General features: G+C 43.3%; 1 protein-coding gene across 25 annotated transcripts in view; it reads right to left on the minus strand.

Moving 5' to 3' along the window:
* Positions 1–4,781: 4,781 nt before the first annotated feature.
* Positions 4,782–22,280, minus strand: part of LOC311256296 (uncharacterized protein) — a 137,050-nt gene continuing 119,551 nt past the window's right edge. For 10 of the 25 annotated variants that reach the window (XM_084351216.1, XM_084351217.1, XM_084351204.1 and 7 more), the window contains one exon: positions 20,721–20,793. Coding sequence is in view for 9 of the 25 variants with exons in the window: in XM_084351197.1 (XP_084207323.1) it covers positions 20,709–20,793 (85 nt within the window). In the remaining 16 variants the exon portion in view is untranslated. Of the gene's footprint in view, positions 5,147–6,060; positions 6,123–10,648; positions 10,766–19,694; positions 19,753–20,636; positions 20,794–22,280 lie in introns of those variants that run through there. The other 15 variants (XM_084351212.1, XM_084351211.1, XM_084351210.1 and 12 more) reach the window with 12 other exon arrangements.

The raw sequence follows: 22,280 nt of genomic DNA on the forward strand, positions 1-22,280 counted from the left end.
GTGAATTTAGAAGCTCTCAGCTGTACACACACAGTATGTCGACAGTTTAATCGTTTTCTGCAGCCAGAGATTTAATAAGAGACTCAAAACGTGGGTAAAGATGATTTTCAGTATCGGTTCGTCTACAGATTGCTTCTGGATTAATTGTTCTTTATCCATAACATTTCAGAAACTAGTGAATGCTCCTTATACTTCCACAGAGCAGCTAACGCTCATTTTCAGTATTGATTATTTGTTTGGTTTATACAATGCCAACTGATATTGATAACTATGATGTTAAAAAACATTGTTATTGTGTTAAGAGTTCACATGATAATATCTTGCAAATTATCTTGCACAGATGTTTGTGGATGTTTGTTCATCAGTTCATCTGGTGGCCTTTTTCTTTTTGTACAGTTATGACACTCTGCACCTCCCTAAACTCGTATTTTGATTGTAATACATTTGCCAAAAATTAGACAAAACACACAGTAAACGCAGTTGTAGATAAATTTGACTTACAGCACTTCATTTCTTCAAATTTTCTTGAGATTTTGTGTATTTGTTCGGCCCCCATAATCTTGTAGTGAAGGTCTGATATTGCGTCAGGCCTGAAGCCAATTGCAAAAAAGACCCAGGTAGTGTCTTAAACTTCCTTATTTTGTTTGGCCAAAAGCTCAAAACTCTTCCATATCCAGTTCATGATGACAAATTCTCAAAATTAAGAAGTAGAAACAGAGTAAACAAGGACTTAAACACAATAACTCAAACAATTATCAGACTAGCTGCTGGTAAATTATCTTATTGTTTCAGCTTTGCCTCAAATTGCTGTTTTTATTCTAACTAATGATAATTTTCTTGATTAATCGTTGCCAATCGCAAAAAAGCCCATGGTAACAACTTACTAACTTACTTGTTCTGTTCAACAACCCAACCCACAAAGATACTGTGTTCTCTATCAAATATGACAACAGATAATTTTCTGTTGATCAACTTATCGTTTTGGCTCTACAAAACTCACCAAAAACTAGGACAGACTTTAGATTGACATAATCCCAACTGTCCTCTCATGTGATGAACTTTTTCTCACAACTAACTTGGGGCCAGTGAGGTCGTGGGTCTCGGTAGCACGACATCTAAATATAAATATGAAGCAACCCAAACACAGCGACGTCATGCGAGCTACATAAGTGAAATAGCCATAATGAAATCCCCACAATGCTTGTTGTCAGCTTCAGGATTGTGAGCTGAGGCGAGCGGAACTGATCAGAGAGAAACAAAAAGCCCGGGTCCGTCCCTCCCTCACTCCGGCGCTCGCACCCACAGATGTCACACATCTCCATGAGTGATCCGCGGGCTTTGAAACCCCTCAGCTGTAAAGATGTTGATATGCTTTAGATGAAGAGGAGCCAGGCTGTATGTGGGTGGATCTTCATGTTTGGCTTTACTGAAGCTGTATGTAAATCTTCAGGTCACAAAGCCTGGAATGGTGTTTCTCTCTCTTCATCACGGTTAGGCTGACATTTCTTGATGTCTCTTAGCTGAAACCACTCGTACTAGCTGGCATCAATTTGGAGGGAAAAAGACAAAAAGGCGCTGGCCTGCCTGTGATTTCTTCAAATGTAGCGTGCAACAACTAGCAGTGTTTTTCTCTGAGCTGAATCCCTCTGCAGCACTTCTTTCTTGTTGGTCAACGATAGTCTGCCTCACTGTAACCCTTATGCAAATAAGCACAGTTATGAGCGTTCCCTCGACCTCCTCCATTCTCCAAGTCGTCTTGATTGAGTGTGGCAGGCGGAGGAGGGGATGGATATAATGGACTCCACCAACTTTAATGAGACAAATCTCAGCTATGGGCTGACATTTTGAAATAGTCCTTGTGAATGACAGTGTCAGCAGTCACCTTTACCAAAGCTTTCCAGGGAAGGTCCCTGTAATGATGGAGGGAATTAAAATGGCCTCCGAGGCGGAGGAGATGGGCGCCACAGGATTAGGGTGCAAAGCCACGCCTCTTAAATGGGCTCTCCTGCCACACCCAAAATAAAGAAGCTGCCTTTTCATACGAGTGCGGCTCTACGCGTCGTCACCCTGAGATTTGATGGAGGGATTACAGTGAATGTTAGCTGTTGACCACAGTGAGATTTAAGATGAGCTGTCCCTCACATTAACTGCCCCGCCCGTCCCTTTTCTCTCATTCCTCCCCCCTCGTCGTGGGTCTGGTGGCAGACAGGGACAAGCTCTGCTGTCATTACAAACTTAATAAGAGCAGAAGTGAGATTGATGAGAAAAACAGAGGCATCAACTGCTCTTTTAATTAACTCTTGTCCCATAATGGTGCCGGGACAGAGGCACTGAGCAAAGAATGAGACATTTTCTTTCTCTTCCCACCCCCTTTTCTGTTTTGTTGCCTCGCTCACCCCCGATAATGAACAGCCTTCTGGGACCCAATTACATCCAAGGCTGCATTAGGAGCACAGCAGGCCCAGTGGAAACTTCAGCTGAGTTTCCCCCCCATTTCTCCCCCCCCCCCTCCACTCCCTGCTACCCTGCTGGAGATGGCCTTCACTTGATTGAATTTTGAATGTTGCCCCCCTCTCTCCCTCACACACTCACCCCATCTTCTGCAGTCCCTTACCTTCACCAGCTCTGAACCCACATGTGGTTTATGATGGAAGCAGGAGGCAATGTATGCTTGTTGTTAGCTGTCCTTCACTTTATAACAGCCTGCATTGATAGAGTGGCTTTGTATATAACATGTACTGGGCGGTGCAAATAAGTGCACGTGAGCTTGTTTGTGTGTCGTGTCCCTGCTACATTCTGCATATTGTTGTGAGGACATGTGAAAGGAGATTATTCAAACTGCTTTTAAACTGAAGACACACTGACGTGGTATTATTTCAAAATCCACTCCGTCATTCCTGAAGGTGATTTGCTGTTTTCTCTTTTAGATTTTTCAATTCATGGCAAACTTAATCAAGTTTTTTTCAACGTATCGTCACAAAGTAAATGTTGAACAAATTCACAATAACAATATTATCGGGATATCTATAGAAATAACAAAAACGCTAGCAATCAAATCTATCTTTAACTTTGTTAACTGTTTCGCTAATAAATCGTGAAAAAAAAGAGCAGTTACTATCTCAGTTGAACTGATTATTCAGATGATATTAACATAAACGTTTATTAGCACGATATCAATATCTAGTTTTTTTAAATCATAGTTACTGTGAACATCGTAATGTTGCCACACCTCTAGTCGACACATTTCAGTAAAACCCACAAATGTAAAAGTCAGGAGATCACCAAATTCATTAGGGTTCATCCTCTGGGGATCATCGACGTCTGTTTCAGTTTCATGGTATCGACAATATTTCACTCCAACAGTGCTGGAACACTGAAATCACTGATTAGCGTGGCTAAAAAATACCTCCAAATGTCAACACCACAGACATATCCAGCAATATGATGAAAAAATAAATAAAACAATTACAGTATTCACAGGCAGCCTTTGTGGGACATGTACAGGATGTGACGGCTGAATGTCTCTTAGATAACGACTGCCTCTAAATGCAATGCTTGGAGATATCCAAGGCATTAATAACAATTATTGGTGTTCTTTAGTTTCTTCAGACACCTTAAGTGTGGCGTATTGACTGCTTTGCTGGAAAGAATGTTGCTTATTGATCTGGCCAAGGCAGAAACCAATGGTGTCCTCTTCCTGTTAGGCTGGAATTAATCCTTACATGCTGCCAGTGACTGAATAACTTACCTACTGCGACCCAGCGACTGGAACAAAGCTCACAGTGTCTCCTCGCTGAAGCCCCCTGAAAAGTCCAACGAAACAAGAGATGGACACAAGCACATGCATGGACCGACAGGAAAAATAATCACTGCTTTAAGTTCTGCCGCAGCAAGAGAGCCATGAACAACAACTCCTGCAAGAGAAGAAATACTTTCGATACTGTTTATATAAATCGGTGATAAAAGTGAGGAAGAAAATGCTTGTTGATGGAGGGAATTAAAATGGCCTCCGTGTTTTCGTGAACTTTGCTTTTGGTTTGCACAAAGTCAAGTGGAATTTTACTGAACAAAACAGACACCATTTACTTCTGTTAGTAACTGTAAGAAATTTAAGAGTGTTGCAGCATGCAGTAATGTTTCTACTGGTCCATTGTCTTATCCCTAACCAACACTTTGTGTATACTGTACTACCATGCTTGGTCTACCTCCCTGTGGACTGTATGGTTACTAACAGCTCATCCACTATTGCTTAGGGGTCTTATTTTGTTCTAGAAGAAAGACTTTATACTGTCAAACTCAGACATCCCTTGTGATTGAAGGCCGATGGGCATGGAACTCTCAGAGCTGCCCTCAAAGCTGCAACAATGCCTGCTTTCACACAGCCAACTTGTGGTGGGTGGAGTGGAAGAACAAAGGCAGACTTGTTAGGGTTTAGATGCCTTTATTATTCTTTTATTTGGCTGCAATTTCTTCTCTATCTGCCCATATTCATTAAGATTTTTGGCTACATTGGCTTGTGGGGTCTGTGGCTCTAGGAGTAGTTACTGCATGTGACTCAAAACACATCAAGCGCTCTACTTTTCTTTTGTACAAATCAACGTACAAAAACGTAATCATAAAAAATAGATGGATCTTCCTCTTAGCGCATCGTTGATTCAACTAATGAAACGAAAACACTGATGTGATTCGGGGCATTTGAACAGAAAACAAGTATCAGTGTGCAAAATTAAATGATTTCCACCTGCCTAGATTAGGTCTAGAATTAAGTTAATGCAGAAACGACTGGTTCAATACTTGTTTATTAAGCTTTACTGTAACATCCTGAAAGTATAATTACAGTCTAAACATATTTATCACACAAATGCATCAGCCAAATATTGTCATGAGCAGACACTTATGTTGTGACACCAACTTGTTGAGATTTCATTTGTTTTAAGATCTCATTATTAACAGAAATGTCAGTCTCTGGGATTGGAAAGTGTCGACTCCGTGATGTCCAAAATCTGCTAAGGTGCAGAAACTCCAGCTCTGCACACGTGGCTGCTGGGAACATGCAGGCTCGGGGAGGCTGGAAGCCGAGACTCTTCTCCTCTTCTGTGGGCCCTCTGCTTGAATAATCAGAACTCCCCTCGCAGTCAGAGCAGAGCTGAAAGCACAAGAGACTTCATTCAGACAACACATGCAATAAGTGGATGATCAAAGAGCACCGATGCTGCTAAAGCAAGTTACAAAGCACTTAATTGTTTTTTTTTAAAGCAATGAGAGGTTGTGTATTGTTTGAATTCTCTGGAGGCAGCAGAGACAGAATAACCTTGATAATGTCATCAGGTGTCTAATAAAAGAGTTGTTAGTTTTTGGAGCTAAGGACTAAAGTCAGGATATCTCAGCCTATGGTGCTTTAATTTCCTCTGCCAAGGAGGTTATGTTTTCACCCATGGGTCTTAACTTTTGTTGCGGATCTGGATAAAGGAACGGATTGAGGATTTTTTTTCCTCACTTTCTCACTTCTTTCAACATTTTCGTACATTTCTTAATAAAAACCAGGCGTATTAGGTAGCTGTTATCTATGAGTGAGTACAATTTGATGTGGATCCACATAAAAATCTGGATCTGGCAGATTTAGATATGTTTTATATGATATTGGATTAGGCTTGATTGAATTAAAAGGGACTGTTGGACGACTTGAACTTTGTGGATATTTTGTTGAGGGGTGTTCTTGCATTCCCCTAAATGTTCAAACCCAGAGAAATACATACTTTTGTTGTATAAATCACACACTGTGCTGTGTTTAATTCAAAGAACCAAAAGTTTTAATATGTTCAATTATTTTTATTTGAGAATAAGTAAAGAATAACAAAAATATACACTTCTGTCTTGACTTGCTGTACTTTGTTTACAGTTTGTCTACAGCTGTACAGTTTTTGTTACTCAGGTGCATTTTGGTCAGTAGAGATTCAAACTGGCCCTAATGATGCCTCATATGTATAAGGTTAGTGACCTCTGCCAATCACAACTTTTTGTGCCCGTCACCTCCACAAGTCTGAGTCTGAATTGACCTACCAGTGCACCGAGCAGGTTACCAGCAGCTGCTGTGTCACTAAGGCCTGGTCGATATACAGTAGCTGCAGGGAGAAAACATCGACTGTCAGCTGGCAAAATCACAAGAGCTAAAATCCTCCTGTAACAAGGCTGCCCAAACCCCCAATCAGCAATCGCTTGTTATGTTCTTTTCTGTGTCAAAACAATCCCTCATTACATGATTGGACAAAAAGGTTGATGGCTTTGTTAGTTGTAAAACGGCTCTCTAACCAGATGTAAATTGCAACGGAATGCAAATTCGCTCTGCTTATTCTGGCCGAGCATCCACAGTGTCCCAATCCCTCTTAAGCTTCTTGTTGACCGCGTCTGCCAGCTTTGTGTACACAATTGGCTCCTCAGCTATTCCAACTGCATCGTTAATGTCTGCCCCTTTGTGCTGCTCAGTTCCACCGGAATAAACAGAATCACACGTGCAAAATTATTTTCTAACACAGATAATTAGCCGGAGAAACAATACAGAGTATGAATAATAATGTGCCCCGGTAACATTATAACTTTTAAGCATGGGAAAAGGAAGGATTTGAATGCCAAGGGAAATGAGCTTATCAAATAAAGCTTGAAAATGTGCAGTGAATGAAATGAGTCAATCATTTTAATGTGAGATGGGAGCCCTGAGGAGAATAAATAAGCAATCGTCACATCATGCAGGGAGAACAAATGAGCATGGTACACAATTAGGCAGGGTCACATTCTGCCAGAGCTGTGAGCGTGGGATGGGCTAATGAGCTGTGTGAGCGTGTGTGTGTGTCTGTTTTTGTGAGTGTGTGTTGGAAGAGAATGAGGAAACAGATGAAAACACTGATCCCTAGCCCTCAAAATTCTGATGTACAGACTAAGACAGCCAGACAGCCAGACGCAAAAGCGGCAAGTCGGGCAAGAGACAAAGATAAAAGTGAGAGGGGTTGGTGGAGAAGAGGTAGGCTATCGGAAGACTTGGCATCTGGGGCAAGCGGACGTGCAGGCAGACTGAGCAATGGGCAGGTACAGCAGCCAAACAGACAAAAAAGAAGAGAAGTGCTTCAGAAGGACCAACGGCACAGAGCTTTCAAAGGCGACTCATAGTTATTAACTATTCAATCACATAAAGGAGAGCTGAAGGCGTGAAAGGTTGCGGACCGAAGCACTTTTGCTTCAGTGCATTAAGAGCCTGGTCCAGCACTCTGGCTGCGTGAAAGAGAAATAGATTGCCTCCCAGGAAGATGACTGCTCAAAGGAGTTGGCTTTTTCCCCTTAATAACAGCAATCTGCTGTGAAAATCTAATCCCAAGTACCATTTACACTGAATCTAGATAACTTCTGCTCGGAAAAGCGTACAATATGAATATTTCATTTCTTGATATACAAATAAACAGAACAACCCCCCCTCCCCATCAATCAGGGGACGTTCTCAAAGTGAGTGAACTGGAAGAGCAAATTGCTAATGAATACCATGCTGCTAAGAAATGCACATTTTAAAATGGCATTGTGGGTATGTTGCACAACTGGCCCGAAATGAAAATACAACTCTTCACGAGAGCGTAAAAATGCATTTGATCGTACAGACATGGGTGTACATGACCCGAGAGGTCATAAAAAAGAAAATCTCAAGTGAAACACTCACAACGTTGATAAGAGGACTGACATGTACACAGCAACAAACCAGGCATGAACACTGTCCCTCAACTCAAGTAATAGCTCCATCTTTGCCATTAAAGTCAGATATGGACGCACCCTTTAAGCCCTCTGCTCTCCTTCTCGCTGGCCTAATTCCCCCTCCTCAGTGGTGGATGAGAGGGATCAGAAATCCATCCATATGCATGGCCAACTATCTGTAGAGGGGAAGTCGGGTCTCAGCCCGGCCAGCTTTTCTGAAAGTACTGGTAATGACACTTAATGAAAGCTGGGGAGCCAAACTCCGAGAGGGGAAAGCCTGTGCTTGTACTCCCCCAGCCCCCACGCGGCATCCAGACCGGGCCCGTCAGACGGCATAAATAAACAAACGTGCTGCGTGAGAATAGATGTGCTATTTCCCTAGCCTCTCTCATGCCATTTCATCCACTTATTTATCTATTTATTATTATTCCCTGGATCTCTGGGTTGCTTTCAGCCCACCTCTGTACTCATGGCTCCCTGCAGGCTTTTTGAATGTCCCAAAACATTAGCTGGACTTTGCTCCAGTCACCCTGCGGCCCTTAATGGGCTGAGTCTGCATCGGCTCCCCACTGGTCTCCACAAATACACACACGAGAAGAGCTGTCAGCCCGCCGTAAATGGAGCAAATATTCAGACATGTCACAAATCTCCTCTTATTAGCAATCACACTGCTTACACCGCTTTCTCTAATGGATTAACAAACTGGACCAAACCCCCTTCTATCCCTAGTTAAGCTGTCATCTTTTTAATTGGACTAGTTTGGCATACAGAAGAGCCTCCCAGTGATGCAGGTGATATGGCTGAGAAGAGAGGCGCGAGGAGGAGCACTCTGGTTGCAGCGATGCCTGTGCTGAGAAGGCTGGTGAGGCGCAAAGTAAACAGAGGGAATGAGGGGATAGAGAGGCTCTTCTTAGCACAAGCCTCTAATCAGTACAGTCAACACATGGCAGATTGGGTTCGCATCTTTTTCACCCGGCTCTCGCTCTGCCTCTGTCCTTCCACCACCAAAACTTATCCCCTCAATCAGCCCCAATTTTCCTCCTTTCAATCTGGGAGGATATCAGGCGGGAATCTGTTGCAGGCAAATGCCAGGTAACACAAATCTGGCTCACTCTGGGGGAAGAGAAAAATGAGATGGCTTCAATGTTGGGGCACCGTTCCACCAACAAATAACGCTTTCTTCATATTTTATTCAGACAACGTTAGAAGTTTCCACGGGGGTGCTCTGAACGACATGTTTACTTAAAAGTGTCCTGTGTGGTCTCACAGGTGAACACTGACAGCGAACACTTATCAGTTTGTCTGGCCGGAGGAGAGGACGTCCTTGGGTCAGCTGGGTGAAAAGTTTGCCACCTCTAGAGGCTCAAACGGAGACCTCTTCCTCTGTTGCACCACCTCTTTTGATCACAGACTCCCATCTGCTTCACCCTCAACATTTCCCAGCTAATAGCACAAATGTGTCTTTGGTGTGAACAAGCTTTAGCCATCAGTCGAGGCTGGGCTACACAGGTGGGGATGCCCCAGCTGGCCAGAGTGGAGCAGATTACAGTGGAGGTCATCCTGGGTGCAGAAGGACAGGAGTGCTAAACATGGCTGTATGTAAAGGAGAGAGAGAGAGATGTGCTGGGGCTGCATTAGCAGCAGGACCCAGGGGCACAACCCAGGGGGGCGGTGGACTTCAAACCCTGATGTGCAGCCTGCTCAGGGCTCTCAGGCTGCTGATTTCACAGCCAGAAAACACAGACCATTAGTCACAAAATCATGCTGAGGCCTATGCTAATCCCAGAACAAGCAAAATCAACATGACAGCCAATAAAATCCTGGGAGCGATGCAGCAGCTTTGCTTTTCAGTGATACTGTCTGTGATGTGCTGGTGAGTGTTTGTATTGACCCGTGTTTCAGATGAGCCACTCCAGAAACACTGGCGCTCTGTCTGAAAGCTCGCTGCTTTGTCACTGACACTGTCTCTGGAGTCGGCCAGAGCCAGAGCAGAGAACATGTAGTCACAGAGAGGGGTTTGTATAGATTTTACAGCCTCTTTTGGAAGAAAACTGGAGTCTTTGCCTGGACTGTGATAGTTTAACAGAGTAGGACGATCAGAGCCAAAGTCACCACATCATGTGCTGTCTCAGGTCAGAGTCTGTAATGTCTCACTGGTGAACTCAGTTAAATCAGCCGAATTGGCGGTGTTGTCCCATTCCTCTGCATCCTTTGATCATGTCTACGGCAACAGTCAGTTAAACTCATTTTCTTTTGATAAAGCGGACGAGTCTTTAGCAAGAATTTTGCACTGAGCTTTCAAACTGGCTTCAGAAGCCTGACAAGACACATGTGACATTATTGTGTGTTCAGCAGAAAGCAACAGCTCCAGAAACTTTAAGAAGTTTAAGTTTAAAGAAAATTATTTGTACATGGTGATGAACAATGTTTCTTGTCTTGATTCATGCCCTGTGAGCAAAGTCTGATTTGTGCTGCAACACAAACACATCACACACTCTCCTCACTGCAATATATTCTGTATCTTTGCCTTCCAAGAGTCTTAACATCGAGCTGAAAAGTATTGTTTTCAATGACCTCTTCTGGTTCAGGTCTGTTGCACCACTGACCACACTCGGGATCACTGACAATTGTGATGTACACCTCTGTGTCATTGCAGCGAGCTGATGACTTCAACCAAAAGATGTCGCCATAAACATGTCCTCAAGTTATTAAATTACTCTTAATGATATCTACTTAATCTGTGAATTCACTAACAGCTTACATGGACAGTCCATGCTGTCACTCTGTGAGGATATATATGTGCTCAAGCCCTTTCTAAAGGCTTCATTAACATGTATGTGTGTGTGATGGCCTAACTTACAGTATTAAATGAAAGTGAATGTAAAAACAAGACATTGCACAACATTTGTAGATTGACTTGATTCTCTCTGTGTGTACCTGAATCTTCTCCTCTTAAAGCCTCTTCTTGTCAACTTCAGCTTTAAATCTCCTGACCTCAATTTGCCAAGCTTCCACAACCTCCTGCAGGTAGTTCCTGCACACAAACACAAACAAACACCAAGTGCTCTGTATTTCACACAGTTACATACGAAAATAAGCACGTAAATGTAACTCTTCTGTCCACTTTCTCTTTCTGAGCAAAGATGGATGATCTTCGTGCTTTGCTTTTATATTTTCACGGACAGTTTTTAATTTACTTGCCTGCAGCAATGTAGGGTTTTGATAAAATGTGCATTAGCTATTGTTGGGATTGAAACCAATTATCGTGCAAGTGCACAGAGACCACAGCAGTAATGTGGTGTATATTAAGGCCTTGCTTACGTTCCAGGATGAACTGGTTGACAGCGGAAAACATTTTGTGAACATGAGAGTCGTCTGACCGAACACAAAATCTCTACCCTGGACTGGGACAGAGAGGGAAGAAGAGAGAGACGGGGAGTAAAGGACAGAGGCAGTGAAATATTAAGAATCCCATATTTACTTTAAATAATTAATGTAAACTGTCCTATATATAGATAACTGTTCTATATTTCTATGTTTTACAGATTTGAGCTTGGGATTAATTATAGTGTTAGACTGATGAGGCATAAGAACAGTGTATGTGTTTTCCTTTGACCTGGACTACCTTAAAGTCAAAGCTATCCCTGAAAGATACTGTTGTTACCTGTATTAAAGAGGTCATATTGTGCTTTTTGGGTTATGGCCTTTCCTTTATTGTGTTATGTAGCAGTTTTGTGCGTGTGAAAGGTCTGCAAAGTGAAAAAGGCCACGCCAAAGGGAGTGACTCTCTCCCACAGAAAACGCTGCTCCTACACTGCCTGAACCTGAAACGCCTGGTTTGGAGTCAAGCCTTTACTTCTGCCTGCCAGATCCTTCTTTGGTCGGGTAATGACTCCATTTCCAAAAATGAACATGCATTTGCCTTTTTTTTAGTTTTCTACTCACTATCACACTTTGCATACAGCTAGTCAGGGTACGTATCTATCTATATTTCTACCACCTTATAAAATCTCCCATATTTCTGGGAAACACTGGGTGGCATTCAGGAAAATAATTTTAGTATAGACTCGCTTCACTGACTTGTTTTGAAAAAAAAATGAATTAGTTGTGATCTGAGCACAGCCTGTCAGCAGCTACCTTGTTGTGTCACTCCTTTTCCCCAGCTTCAGCCCCACAGCCATTTCCTGCTAGTCAGGGAGACGAGGGCTATGAGCACACCACCGCCATCACAATGACCTTTCCACAAGCCCAGGGAGCACGCAATGCAGAGGAGAGGCAATAAAAGTAATGAAAGAAGCAAAGGCAATTAAAGTGGTGTGTGTGAGGGGAGCGTGGCGGAGATGAGCCTAACTGGAGGCGGCCCTGGAATGCACTACAGCTCCATATCCCCCATAATCCCTGTGTGATCGCAGAGCAACCCTGGTGTGCTCCCGGTCTGATCATCCTCTTGCAGCATTCACCAGTTAATCTGTGCAAAAGGACAGCCATGCACATGCACACGCACACACGGACATGTATAAAAGTCATTCAGAGACACACACATCTCTCTTTATTATAGGCTGCATACAATATGTACCGCACAACAAAGTGAGGAAACTACTAAAAATAAATTACCAAACACAAACACATTCAGGCACAAATGCACAAATGCACACACACTCACACATGTTTAGCTCTAGAAAATGAGTTGCTCTCCTCCCGCCCTCTGCAGCGCAGTGTTTCCTCGCGGCCAGTGAGAGTCATTAATGCCCTTCCTCTGATGCAGCCACACAACCAACAGCAATTATTTCTAAAAGCAAAAAGTGAAAACAGACAGCGAACGCACAAATATACACGGCACATAATCATTATTTTTTTGTTAGGCAGGCTGTGTGGGGGTTGAGGAGGTGGCAGCAGCTTGGACTTCATTTTCTCTGGCGGAGTTTACTGACCGCAAAATGACAAGGATGCTTTTCCTAAACCAATTAAGAGGCTGCAGTGCTGCTGTTACCATGTGACATTGACAGCACTTAAGGAGGCTGACGCCAGGCCTTCGAGATGAGCCAGAGATGTGCTCTTGGCTCAGGAGTCAGAGCATGCACACGCGCATACACGCAAAGAAATACACGTGTATGCAATCATGCACACGTCACGACAATATGAACACCAGGAGCTCCAGACCAAAACAAATATATAACTAGTCAAATACTAATACATACTAATACAGATCTGCAGTACTGAGGTGTGCGAGTGGCTAACATAAAAAAAAAATCCAGCTGGTAATATCAGTAATGGAGTCCGGAAAGAGACCTCATTATCTAATCTGCTTTAGGAATACAGAGAAAGGGCAAAGCTACAGGTCACCCCATTTCTTGACAACAGAATCTGATCTCGTCTGCTGCGTACAATTAGTGAACATTGTGACCTCTGGGGGTTACGACTCTTCTTGAGAAAAGGCTGCGTGGTTCTTAAACTAACGCTCACTGTTGAGAAACGAGATGAGAGTCATTTTCCTTCCTATTATAGAGCACTCCCATCACAGTGGTGCTCAGGGCTTGTAGGGCATTGGCGGGTTAAAGTGCTGCTTAAAGAGGGGAGAGCTGGTGTGTAACTGGGCCTGACCAGGATCAACTGTCATTTTGGCTGCTCAGATGTTAGAAGCAGGTTTGGATGACAGAAAGTGCATATTCTCAATCTGCAGCTCAACATGTGAGTGTCTGCTGTAGCCTGAGCATCTCCTTAATTTGGTGCATGGTCATGTCAGCTGGCAGCTCCTCTGCTGAACATGGGACAAAACACCAAAAAGATATGCCCACCCACGATACCTCTCTGCTGCAGCATGCATACAGTCAAACGCACTTGACAACGCAGATAAATCCACATTAAGGCATTAAGCCATTTTACTGTCTTTGACCAAATTATAAATTTTTTTGAGTATCTAGACTAAAACAATACTTTGATCCAGACAGGTGACAAATTAAAGGTAACAACAGCAGCTTCAGTGCATCTTTGCATGGATTGTACAAGTCCATGAAACACAATTCTTTCTCCACCTTTGGCAGCGATTACAGCAATGAGTCTTCTTGGGTATGATGTGACGAGCTTTGCACACCTGGATTTGGGGAATTTCTGCCATTCTTCTCTGCAGATCCTCTCAAGCTCTGTCGGGTTGGATGGTGACCTTCAGTGGACAGCCACTTTCAGGTTTCTCCAGAGGTGTTCGATTGGGTTCAAGTCAGGGCTCTGGCTGGGCCACTCGAGGACATTCACAGAGTTTTCCCTAAACCATTCCTGTGTTGTCTTGGCTGTGTGCTTAGGATCATTGTCCTGTTGGGACGTGAACCTTTGGCCCAGTCTGAGGTTGGTTCTTGGGGACCTTAAATCCTGTCTCTGAGATCTGCAGGCAGTTCCTTTGACCTAATGGAGACCTTATATAGACAGGTGTGTGTCTTTCCAAATCATGTCCAATCAATTCAATTTACCACAGGTGGACTCCATAAACATCTCAAAGATGATCAGGAGAAATCGGAGGCACCTGAGCTGAGAGTTCAAGTGTTATAGAAAAGGGTCTGAATACTTATGTCAATGTGATTTTTCAGTTTTCCTTTTTAATAAATTTGCAAAAAATTCTAAGGCTGCAACATAACAAAATGTGAAAAAAGTGAAAGTCTTTCTACTTTCTGGATGCTTGTATATAAGTTGCACTTGAACCATCTCTCTACTCTCTCACATGAAAGCTGCTCAAGTTCAATATGCAATATGTAACAAACGCTCTGAACCCTTCTGGCTCGTGACCCCTCATATTAAATCAGCTCGCATTTTATTCATTCTTAACGCAGACTGTTTTGTAGTTTCTAAAGCATGGTTTCTCTTTTCAGATTGTATCATTTGATATAAAAGATTAAAAAAGAAAAGGAAAAATTAAACAAATCAGCAGCGGAAATAAGCTGTATTTTTGTCACTCTGTTTTCCAGCTCAGCTCTGCACTGCTGCAGCTGAACCATCCCGGGCTCTGGGTAGTGTTCTGCAGCTCCATCACACATGACTTACAGTCCTCCACCAGCTACAGAGAGAGATAATGGGCGGCTGTCAGTTACGCACCTCTGTCCTCATCTCCCCTAATCAGCTCCCTCATCTCATGGAGCTGCATGGGTGTTGGAGTTTCACGTAGGACTAAGTTTGACAGTCACGTTCCATCTTAACTCGGTGGCGGAGATTTCAAGCACGTAGGTGGGCAGATGAAAGATACCCCTTATATGCATGAAAGAGATCAAATTGGGATTAAGGAGATTAATTTCAGATGGTAATTGAGAGAGAAACTTTTTCATCAGATTTATCTAACTTTCTAAAAGATGTCAAATGTGGTGTGATTTAATTTGCTAACAGATGAATGGTTGGTAAATTGCTGTGCTTCAGGCTTGTGTCCCTTTGGTTGCTGTAAAATCATATATCGTCAAATTTCATGACTTGTGAAGATCTGACTCATTTCTCTTGGCTTCCTCTGGGGTTAAAAAATAATTACTAGTTTTGAAACACAAATTCAGACTGAAACTAATTCAATTTGTGAGCATGGCTGGAGGGTGACTGAGTGGTGTATAAACGTTGTAGCTAGGCTTCAATCAGAAGGCGAGGACGGGGGAACCGTACCCCTTCAGAGATGACAAAATGACCTTGGAAATTGCACAGTTCAGATACTCATATGGGAGCATGGGTTCATATCATGACGCTCACCTTTACGTTCTGCTACTGCAGATGTCATTGATGTCAACACATACACAGAAAAGTGTAATCATGTCTCCTTAAGTGATACAAATATTTACATGTATATTAGTGTGTGCATAGGTGACTTACATCATCAATGGATTAGACATACAGTACTGTAATTCATCTCATTTACTATTCAATTATTTCTCTTAATATATGTTTTGATTTGAGGTTAACAGGTTGATGTACATTTCCTACGTTTCCTTATATTCTCACTCGGTATTTGTTGGTGTATTTGTGTAGGTAAATGCTCATATTAGATATATATATACAATTGTGCAATATGTTCAAAACCTGATAAAAAAAATAAGAAATAAAATAAGATTGGCTTTTTCATTCGTAATATAAAGTTAATAAGTATCCTCAGTGAAATCAGACACTTAACACATGCAGCAGGTAGGTTTGTGCCAATTAAGATGAAAACAAAATTCAACAAGTCAATACAAAACATAAAATCCAAAACAAAAGAAGCAGGGGAGCTACTCAAATCATTTCTGATTAATTCAACCCATTTACATTCTGCACCTCAACACAAACATTTTATGATTCGACATGAAGTTTGATAATTCCAGTAAAACAACAAAGTTGGAGAAAGTTTCATTTTCCCTAACTATCTTTTGACCTGTTTGTGAGCGGAGTCAGAACTTGTCTGAAGTTTCTCTGTCTGCCTCTAATTGAATCTCTCTCTGACCTGTTGCTCCTGCTGCCTGGCTTGTGTTATGGTACACAAGGCAGACTTCAGTTTTCTCTTAAAGTTGGCACACAGACCACAGGCTTCACCGTTTGCCATTCATGGACAAGTTCTCATTCAAAGTGGCTTACAGAGCCATGAGCATTTACATTCATAGGATGGCTGGGAGCCAATGGAAAATCAAACGTGCCCGTCCTTTTCACGCAGAACCTTTAAAACATGCGAGTCAAATAAAATAAAACAAAAGTATACTGTTCTTTTAAAGAATAAGTTCTTTCTGCTCTTTTTACAGTAAAGTTGTGAAGAGACATGAAAGGGCAGAGAGAGAGAGCAAGAGAAAGAAAGAGGGAATGACATGCAGCAGGATTGGAATCAAACCGGGCCGCTGCAGTAAGACTCAGACCTTTACGTTTCCATTCTAGTTGTTAATTTTCATTATGCTGCTGAGAAAAAAAGCCAACAGTGCTGCCATTAAGTGAACTGAGGATGAACAGATTTAAATCCTGATAAGATGCAAGCACAACCGAACGAACTGTGTGTTTACAGAGCAGTACACTGAGACACTTGCTTCAATCAATATATTGATGTTTTGTAATAGGCTCTAAATGACTCAGGTTAGAGACTGCTGTGCAGCAAACCTTCTCACTGCTGCCGCAATTCATTCCAGCACGAAAATAAAAAAAAAACAGCTGAGACGGCTGAGAAAAACTAAACTGAGCCAACTAGATGTCAATTGAAAATTAGAAATCCATGTTCTGTTGATCCAAATGACATGAAGCCTGCGGGTTTGTTTCCACCTGTCACCTTCACAAGTGTCCTTCAAGCAAGATGCTAATCTAGATGGTATCAATACACAACATGGATGACGAGATGATTCTTGTTGCCTACTGTAAGTAAAATGCGGTTGTTGGGTCTAACTAAAAGTGAACTGAAACTTAGTACTCAATCACGTGGATGTTATATCCTTCATTGCTTTGCAAGCTGACATCAGAGCTTATTCTCTGTAGACATTTCTCCCTATGTTCCTCCAGTCTTCCCTCCAGCTGTGACACTTGTTTACACCAATTTCTTCTCCAAGTTCTCCTCAACTGCTTTCCTCTGAAACTCCATCTGAGTTCAGAATCCGCAATCACAAAATAAACCAGTTCATTATTAAAGCTGAAAAAGACAGCTCTTTAAAACTCCCCTCTCCTAGCGCTTCCCTGTGGTTTTACTGTTGGCGCCTCTATCACAAAGACCGGGCTAGCAACATGGCTCCAGTGAGCAGCCTGGCTAATGTCCAAAGCAAAAAACAACTCTAAGACTCGAAATTTAACCAAGACACCCCGGTCTCAGCGCTATGAAAAGGCAGAGTAAAACACCCAGTTGTATTAATGTAGTAGGCAGGTTTTGATACTGATCTTGCCTTTTTGCCTCCTTCATCAGTGGGCTTCTTTTTCTTTTGCAGTGTAGAGTTTACACAATTATTCCAGTTGTTCCACTGTTACCAGGGGATAGTGACCAGGGATATAAATGCCTTTCCCTGTTATGGCTGCGCAATGACAGACAGACTGGGCAGGACGTTTAGGAAATCAATCTATACGCTAATGGTGTTGCTACAACCATTACACTGTGGAATCAGAATTTACTGCAGAATGATAAGTTAAAGAAAAAAAACGTGTCTTTCGCCAGTTTAACATTAAACTTATTATCAACCTTTTTCTAACCCGTCTCCTAATTGACTGCTTCTCCATTCAGCCTAGTCAAAGGAAACTAAAGTGCTGTAAGTATGTCACGCGAGGAACTAAATCAATAGACGGCAATGTGTGCATGTGCGACAGATTCAATCTGATCAGGCGAGCTTTAACATTTAATGAGAGGATGTTTAGTCATTCTGCCTGCGCGGTGTTGTTTTGTACAGCAGGTTATTTCGTGATGGTGACGTGTCACTGGAGCATAAGTGATAGAACTAGAAACAGAGGCGTGTGTGTGTGTCTGTGTGTGTGAGCGCTGACCAGGCCCTATTTACTGCCAGGTGAAGCAACTAATTAAATATCAAAGGGCGAGCGCAGTCCCCTCTCTCCCTCCAACATTAACTAGGACCACGGTCACGGGTCAGAGCCCTTACAAACTCAGGAAGGCAAGTGGTATGGAGAAGGAAAAGGCAGAGAAGAGGGAGGAAGACAGGGCTAGGTTGAGGGCGGCACTTTATTAGTACGTAAAAACGCTGCTCGTGAGGCCACTTGAAAGCCCTTTCTCTGCTCCCACTTTCACTACTGGACTACCTACGAGGGCTGGTTTACGGATATGGAGGAAGGCGTATGGGGAAGTTTAGAGAGCGCTTTTATCACAACATGCTGTGTCACTGACTCTGTGCATGTGCGTGTCAGGAGCTGGTGGTGGTGAAGGATACTGTGGGAAAAAGCCCAGAGCCTTTCCAATGCTCACCTCCCTCTTCCATTGACGAGGGAGGTGCAGTAACAGCTAATCGATGGCTAGTGAATTCCCTGCGCACCCCCCTCGCTAGGCTGATCAATATTCCTGGCAATTAGAATCCCCTATCTGCATGGCTGTAGGGACCTTGGGGTGGCTCGCCAGCCCACAAACACCCAATTTAGTCCTCAGCCTATCACTTAATTACTAAATCCTCCCTAATGCCTATTGGCAGGTGGCAGGCGTACTCAGCAGCAGCCCCAGTGGCTGAATGAACACGAGACCTTTGGCAAGGTGCTGGTTAAGATGCTCCCGTCCCACTTCAGCCGGCCAGTTAAACATCTGATTTCACACGAGGGCCCCGACCTGAAATGATCCGCTTATTGAGCGCCTGGCCCACACACAGCCCAGATGGATGGTGTGGAATGGGAGGAATGGGTTGAGTGGGAGGGTGAGGGGATGGAGGATGCAGGACACTAAGAGACACAGCGCTGAAACATCTGTCAGCCACTAGCTGCGTCTGCCGTGAAGTATTCGATGAGAGATAAATCAAATGCAGTCTTATGATAATTCATACTGTAACAGCTCTGACAGATACCAGTATTTCAGGTTAAATGAACAGTTCACCTCATAATCAAAATACATATTTTTCCTCTCTGCCGAGGAGATGTCTGCTTCTCTCGAACTAACTAACTAAGCTAACTGAACTAGCTAACTTTCCAGCTCAGCCGAGAAAGACTTGTTTACATCCCCTGCTGTTACGAGCACAAGCCTCTCGTCCATGAGTAGATTCATGCTTCCTTCTGTGCGGCGATATGGCTGGCGGATGTTGTTTGGTAGAAAGAAATAGTTCCCGCATGAAACTGCTCACAACAATGTCTGAGGAGTGTCTTGAGCTTTTTCAGTTTTTCACATTTTTTTTTTTTGGCACTTTGAGCGCCACAAGCTGAGTGTCATCTCGTTCCATTATATTCATGAGGGGCCAGACATCTTTACAGCTGGTATCTCCAAAACTCGCCAACTCACTCTAAACTATCTAGAAGGATAAACAGCAGTACAGGTAGGAGGAATGATGTGTATTTTTGATTTATCTGAAACTAGAGGGAATAAAATATACCTGTAGTTGCTCAGGCTTCACAACCTGCTGACTACAAAGTCCTCTCTTCCTGTCAAGCCTGTATATGCACAAAAAAAGACATCTAAAACGAAATGTATACAAAAACAAATTTATATGCACTCTTACACAAACACATCCTAGAGTCACATTTGTTCCTTTCCTGGGTGACACTTCAAAGCCTGGTTTCCCAAAAGTATTCACAAAATATAGAGGTTTACAGAGTCCCCTTACTTTTTGAAAGAAATGGAAGTGTGGCATTTTGTTTGACCTCACTTCACTTTCTTTCCCTGTATTTTATATGTGCATCCACAGGTTCAGATTCCTTTGATATGATTAATGGTTGTTTTCATAGTTAGTGTGAGCAGGCTTTTGGGTATGCTGTGTAGATTAGTGGTGTGTATCACGCAAAAGGCCTCAGGCTGTGAACTGACGGGCAATTTCCTTGCTGGTGGCTGAGGCAGCTGCCACATCACACACTCAGGTGACTGCCTCACACATTATCCATATTAAAGTCAGCACTGGAGGCTAGCTGACCCGACATGGAAGACTGTCACTGTCACTCCCTCTCCTTTTCTCCTCTCTCCCTGACTTATACCATTTCAATCATTCTCTCTTTGTTTCGATACCTTTTTTTCATTTCTTGATTTTGTAATTTCAATAGCCTTTTCTTCAAGACGTGAGAGAAACAGAGAGACTGATAAGAAACTGACAGTAGAGAAAAAAAAAAAACAAGCGTGTCTGACAACTTTCACTGTGAAACACTTTCAGGAGATTCAGGACATTTTCTGCCCCATCTGACAGTGAAGAATGACAGCAGAGGTAGAACAAAGAGATGAAGTGTTATGTGTCACACAAGTGATAAGCTGGACCCACACACATGCTGTCTTGAACTATTGCAATTTCCACACAATCTGAGAACAGTACTTTCTCAACGTGACATACCTGAGTCACTGCAGTGGTCTTCCTTGACCTCCTGCCTCCTGGTCGCTGTGTTCGATCAGTGGAATACCGCCATCAGGCTGTGGACCTCAAGCTGCTTGCTGCTGTGCCTTTACAGCCGCCCTCTACAGAGCTGTTACTGCATGCCTTCTCTGCACCCCTGTGGAGAATGTGAGAGGACATAATGAGTATAGTGTGAGATTGTACGTATGTGTCTATGTAACTGCTCACTTCATGTGCGAATGGCTTCTAACTGTAACAAGAGTAGATTTAGTCTCAGCTGCTTCCTTTCACTGGTTTAGCTGTGAGCAGCCTGTGGGTCCTTCTCCTGTGTGGTCACCTTCTGCTCTAGAGCTGTTATCTCCTGCTGACTGCACTGGCCCCAAACAGGACCTCGGCCAGCAGCCCATCTCCTGCCTCCTGAAGGCAAAACACCTCTAGACAAGCATGCAAGCACTCAGCCCAGGCTCATACTGTATGTAACCCAGGGCTTTCTATACATTTATATATTTGTGGTGACGTGCCACAATATCAACATTGGCCACCGCGTATTGATTTTCATTTTTTGGATGCACAATCTCCCTCTCTGCCTCTCTCTCTCGCCTACACATTTCCCACAGGACTTTATTTGGGTGGGACGCCCAGGTGTATAAATGGCCGCTTAACTGTATTTGGCAACCGCTTTTGGCATTTCTTGTTTATGTTTTTTCACCCGTTATCGACTAACTGGAGTTAGAGTTAGTGTTACGATATGTCCTCGCTCGACCCCTTCATACCTACTAACATAGAGGGAGAGAGAAAGGTATTTTCAGCATCAGCCCTGGTATTACACGACTCCTGTAAATTAATACTGATTGTGGTGCTACCGTTCCCATTTAATGTGCCTTCTCATGCTGTTGTTCTGTCAAAGCTTGTTAGTGCACCTGGTTCGGTAGCACGTTGGTTTGGAGCCACTTCCACACGCGGCTTACCTGCTGTTGTGAAAACGCAATCCTGGGTGAAAAATCCAAAATGTAATGCGTGTTTTTTGGTCGACTTTTTAAAACGATTCAACACTGCTGACGAAGAAAGTCCACAGAGCAGACACATACAGGGAGAGAGACAGGAAGACACGGGGCGTGGCAAGCTGGCCGGTCTATCAACACTTTGAACTGGTTGAGTCTGGACACCTCTACTCAGCTGACACACCTCTGCACGATGCATACTCAACTCCTGGATGCCTTGGGCACGCTGCGCCGGGGCCTGGGGGAGAGCCTGCTGAAGCGTGTGCACACACACACACACACAAACACAGCACTGTCACTTTCCTGTCACATACCCATGGAAATGGCCTGAGGTGAAGTGAGGACGGGTGCCCGGAGCTTTACAAATCCTCTTGAAGGACAGAGCAGAGGAGCACCTGCCTTCCTCCACCCCCGAGCTATCTACCACACCTGCTGCACTGCACTCACTCGTCTGCCTGCCCCTAATTTGGTATTTCCACAAAGATGACATATGTATCAGGCAGAGCAGGAAATGTCCTGGGTCGGGAGTGAACAGCTTCCTGACAGGTGTCACCTCCAATCTGCACAGGCCTGCCTCTGATGTGTTAACTATTCAATTAACCAGCACATCGCACTGAGTGGGTGCCAGCACCTAATTACCTCT

This window comes from Pagrus pagrus, assembly GCF_965226575.1.
Source record: "Pagrus pagrus genome assembly, chromosome: 1".
NCBI classification, from domain to species: domain Eukaryota; kingdom Metazoa; phylum Chordata; class Actinopteri; order Spariformes; family Sparidae; genus Pagrus; species Pagrus pagrus.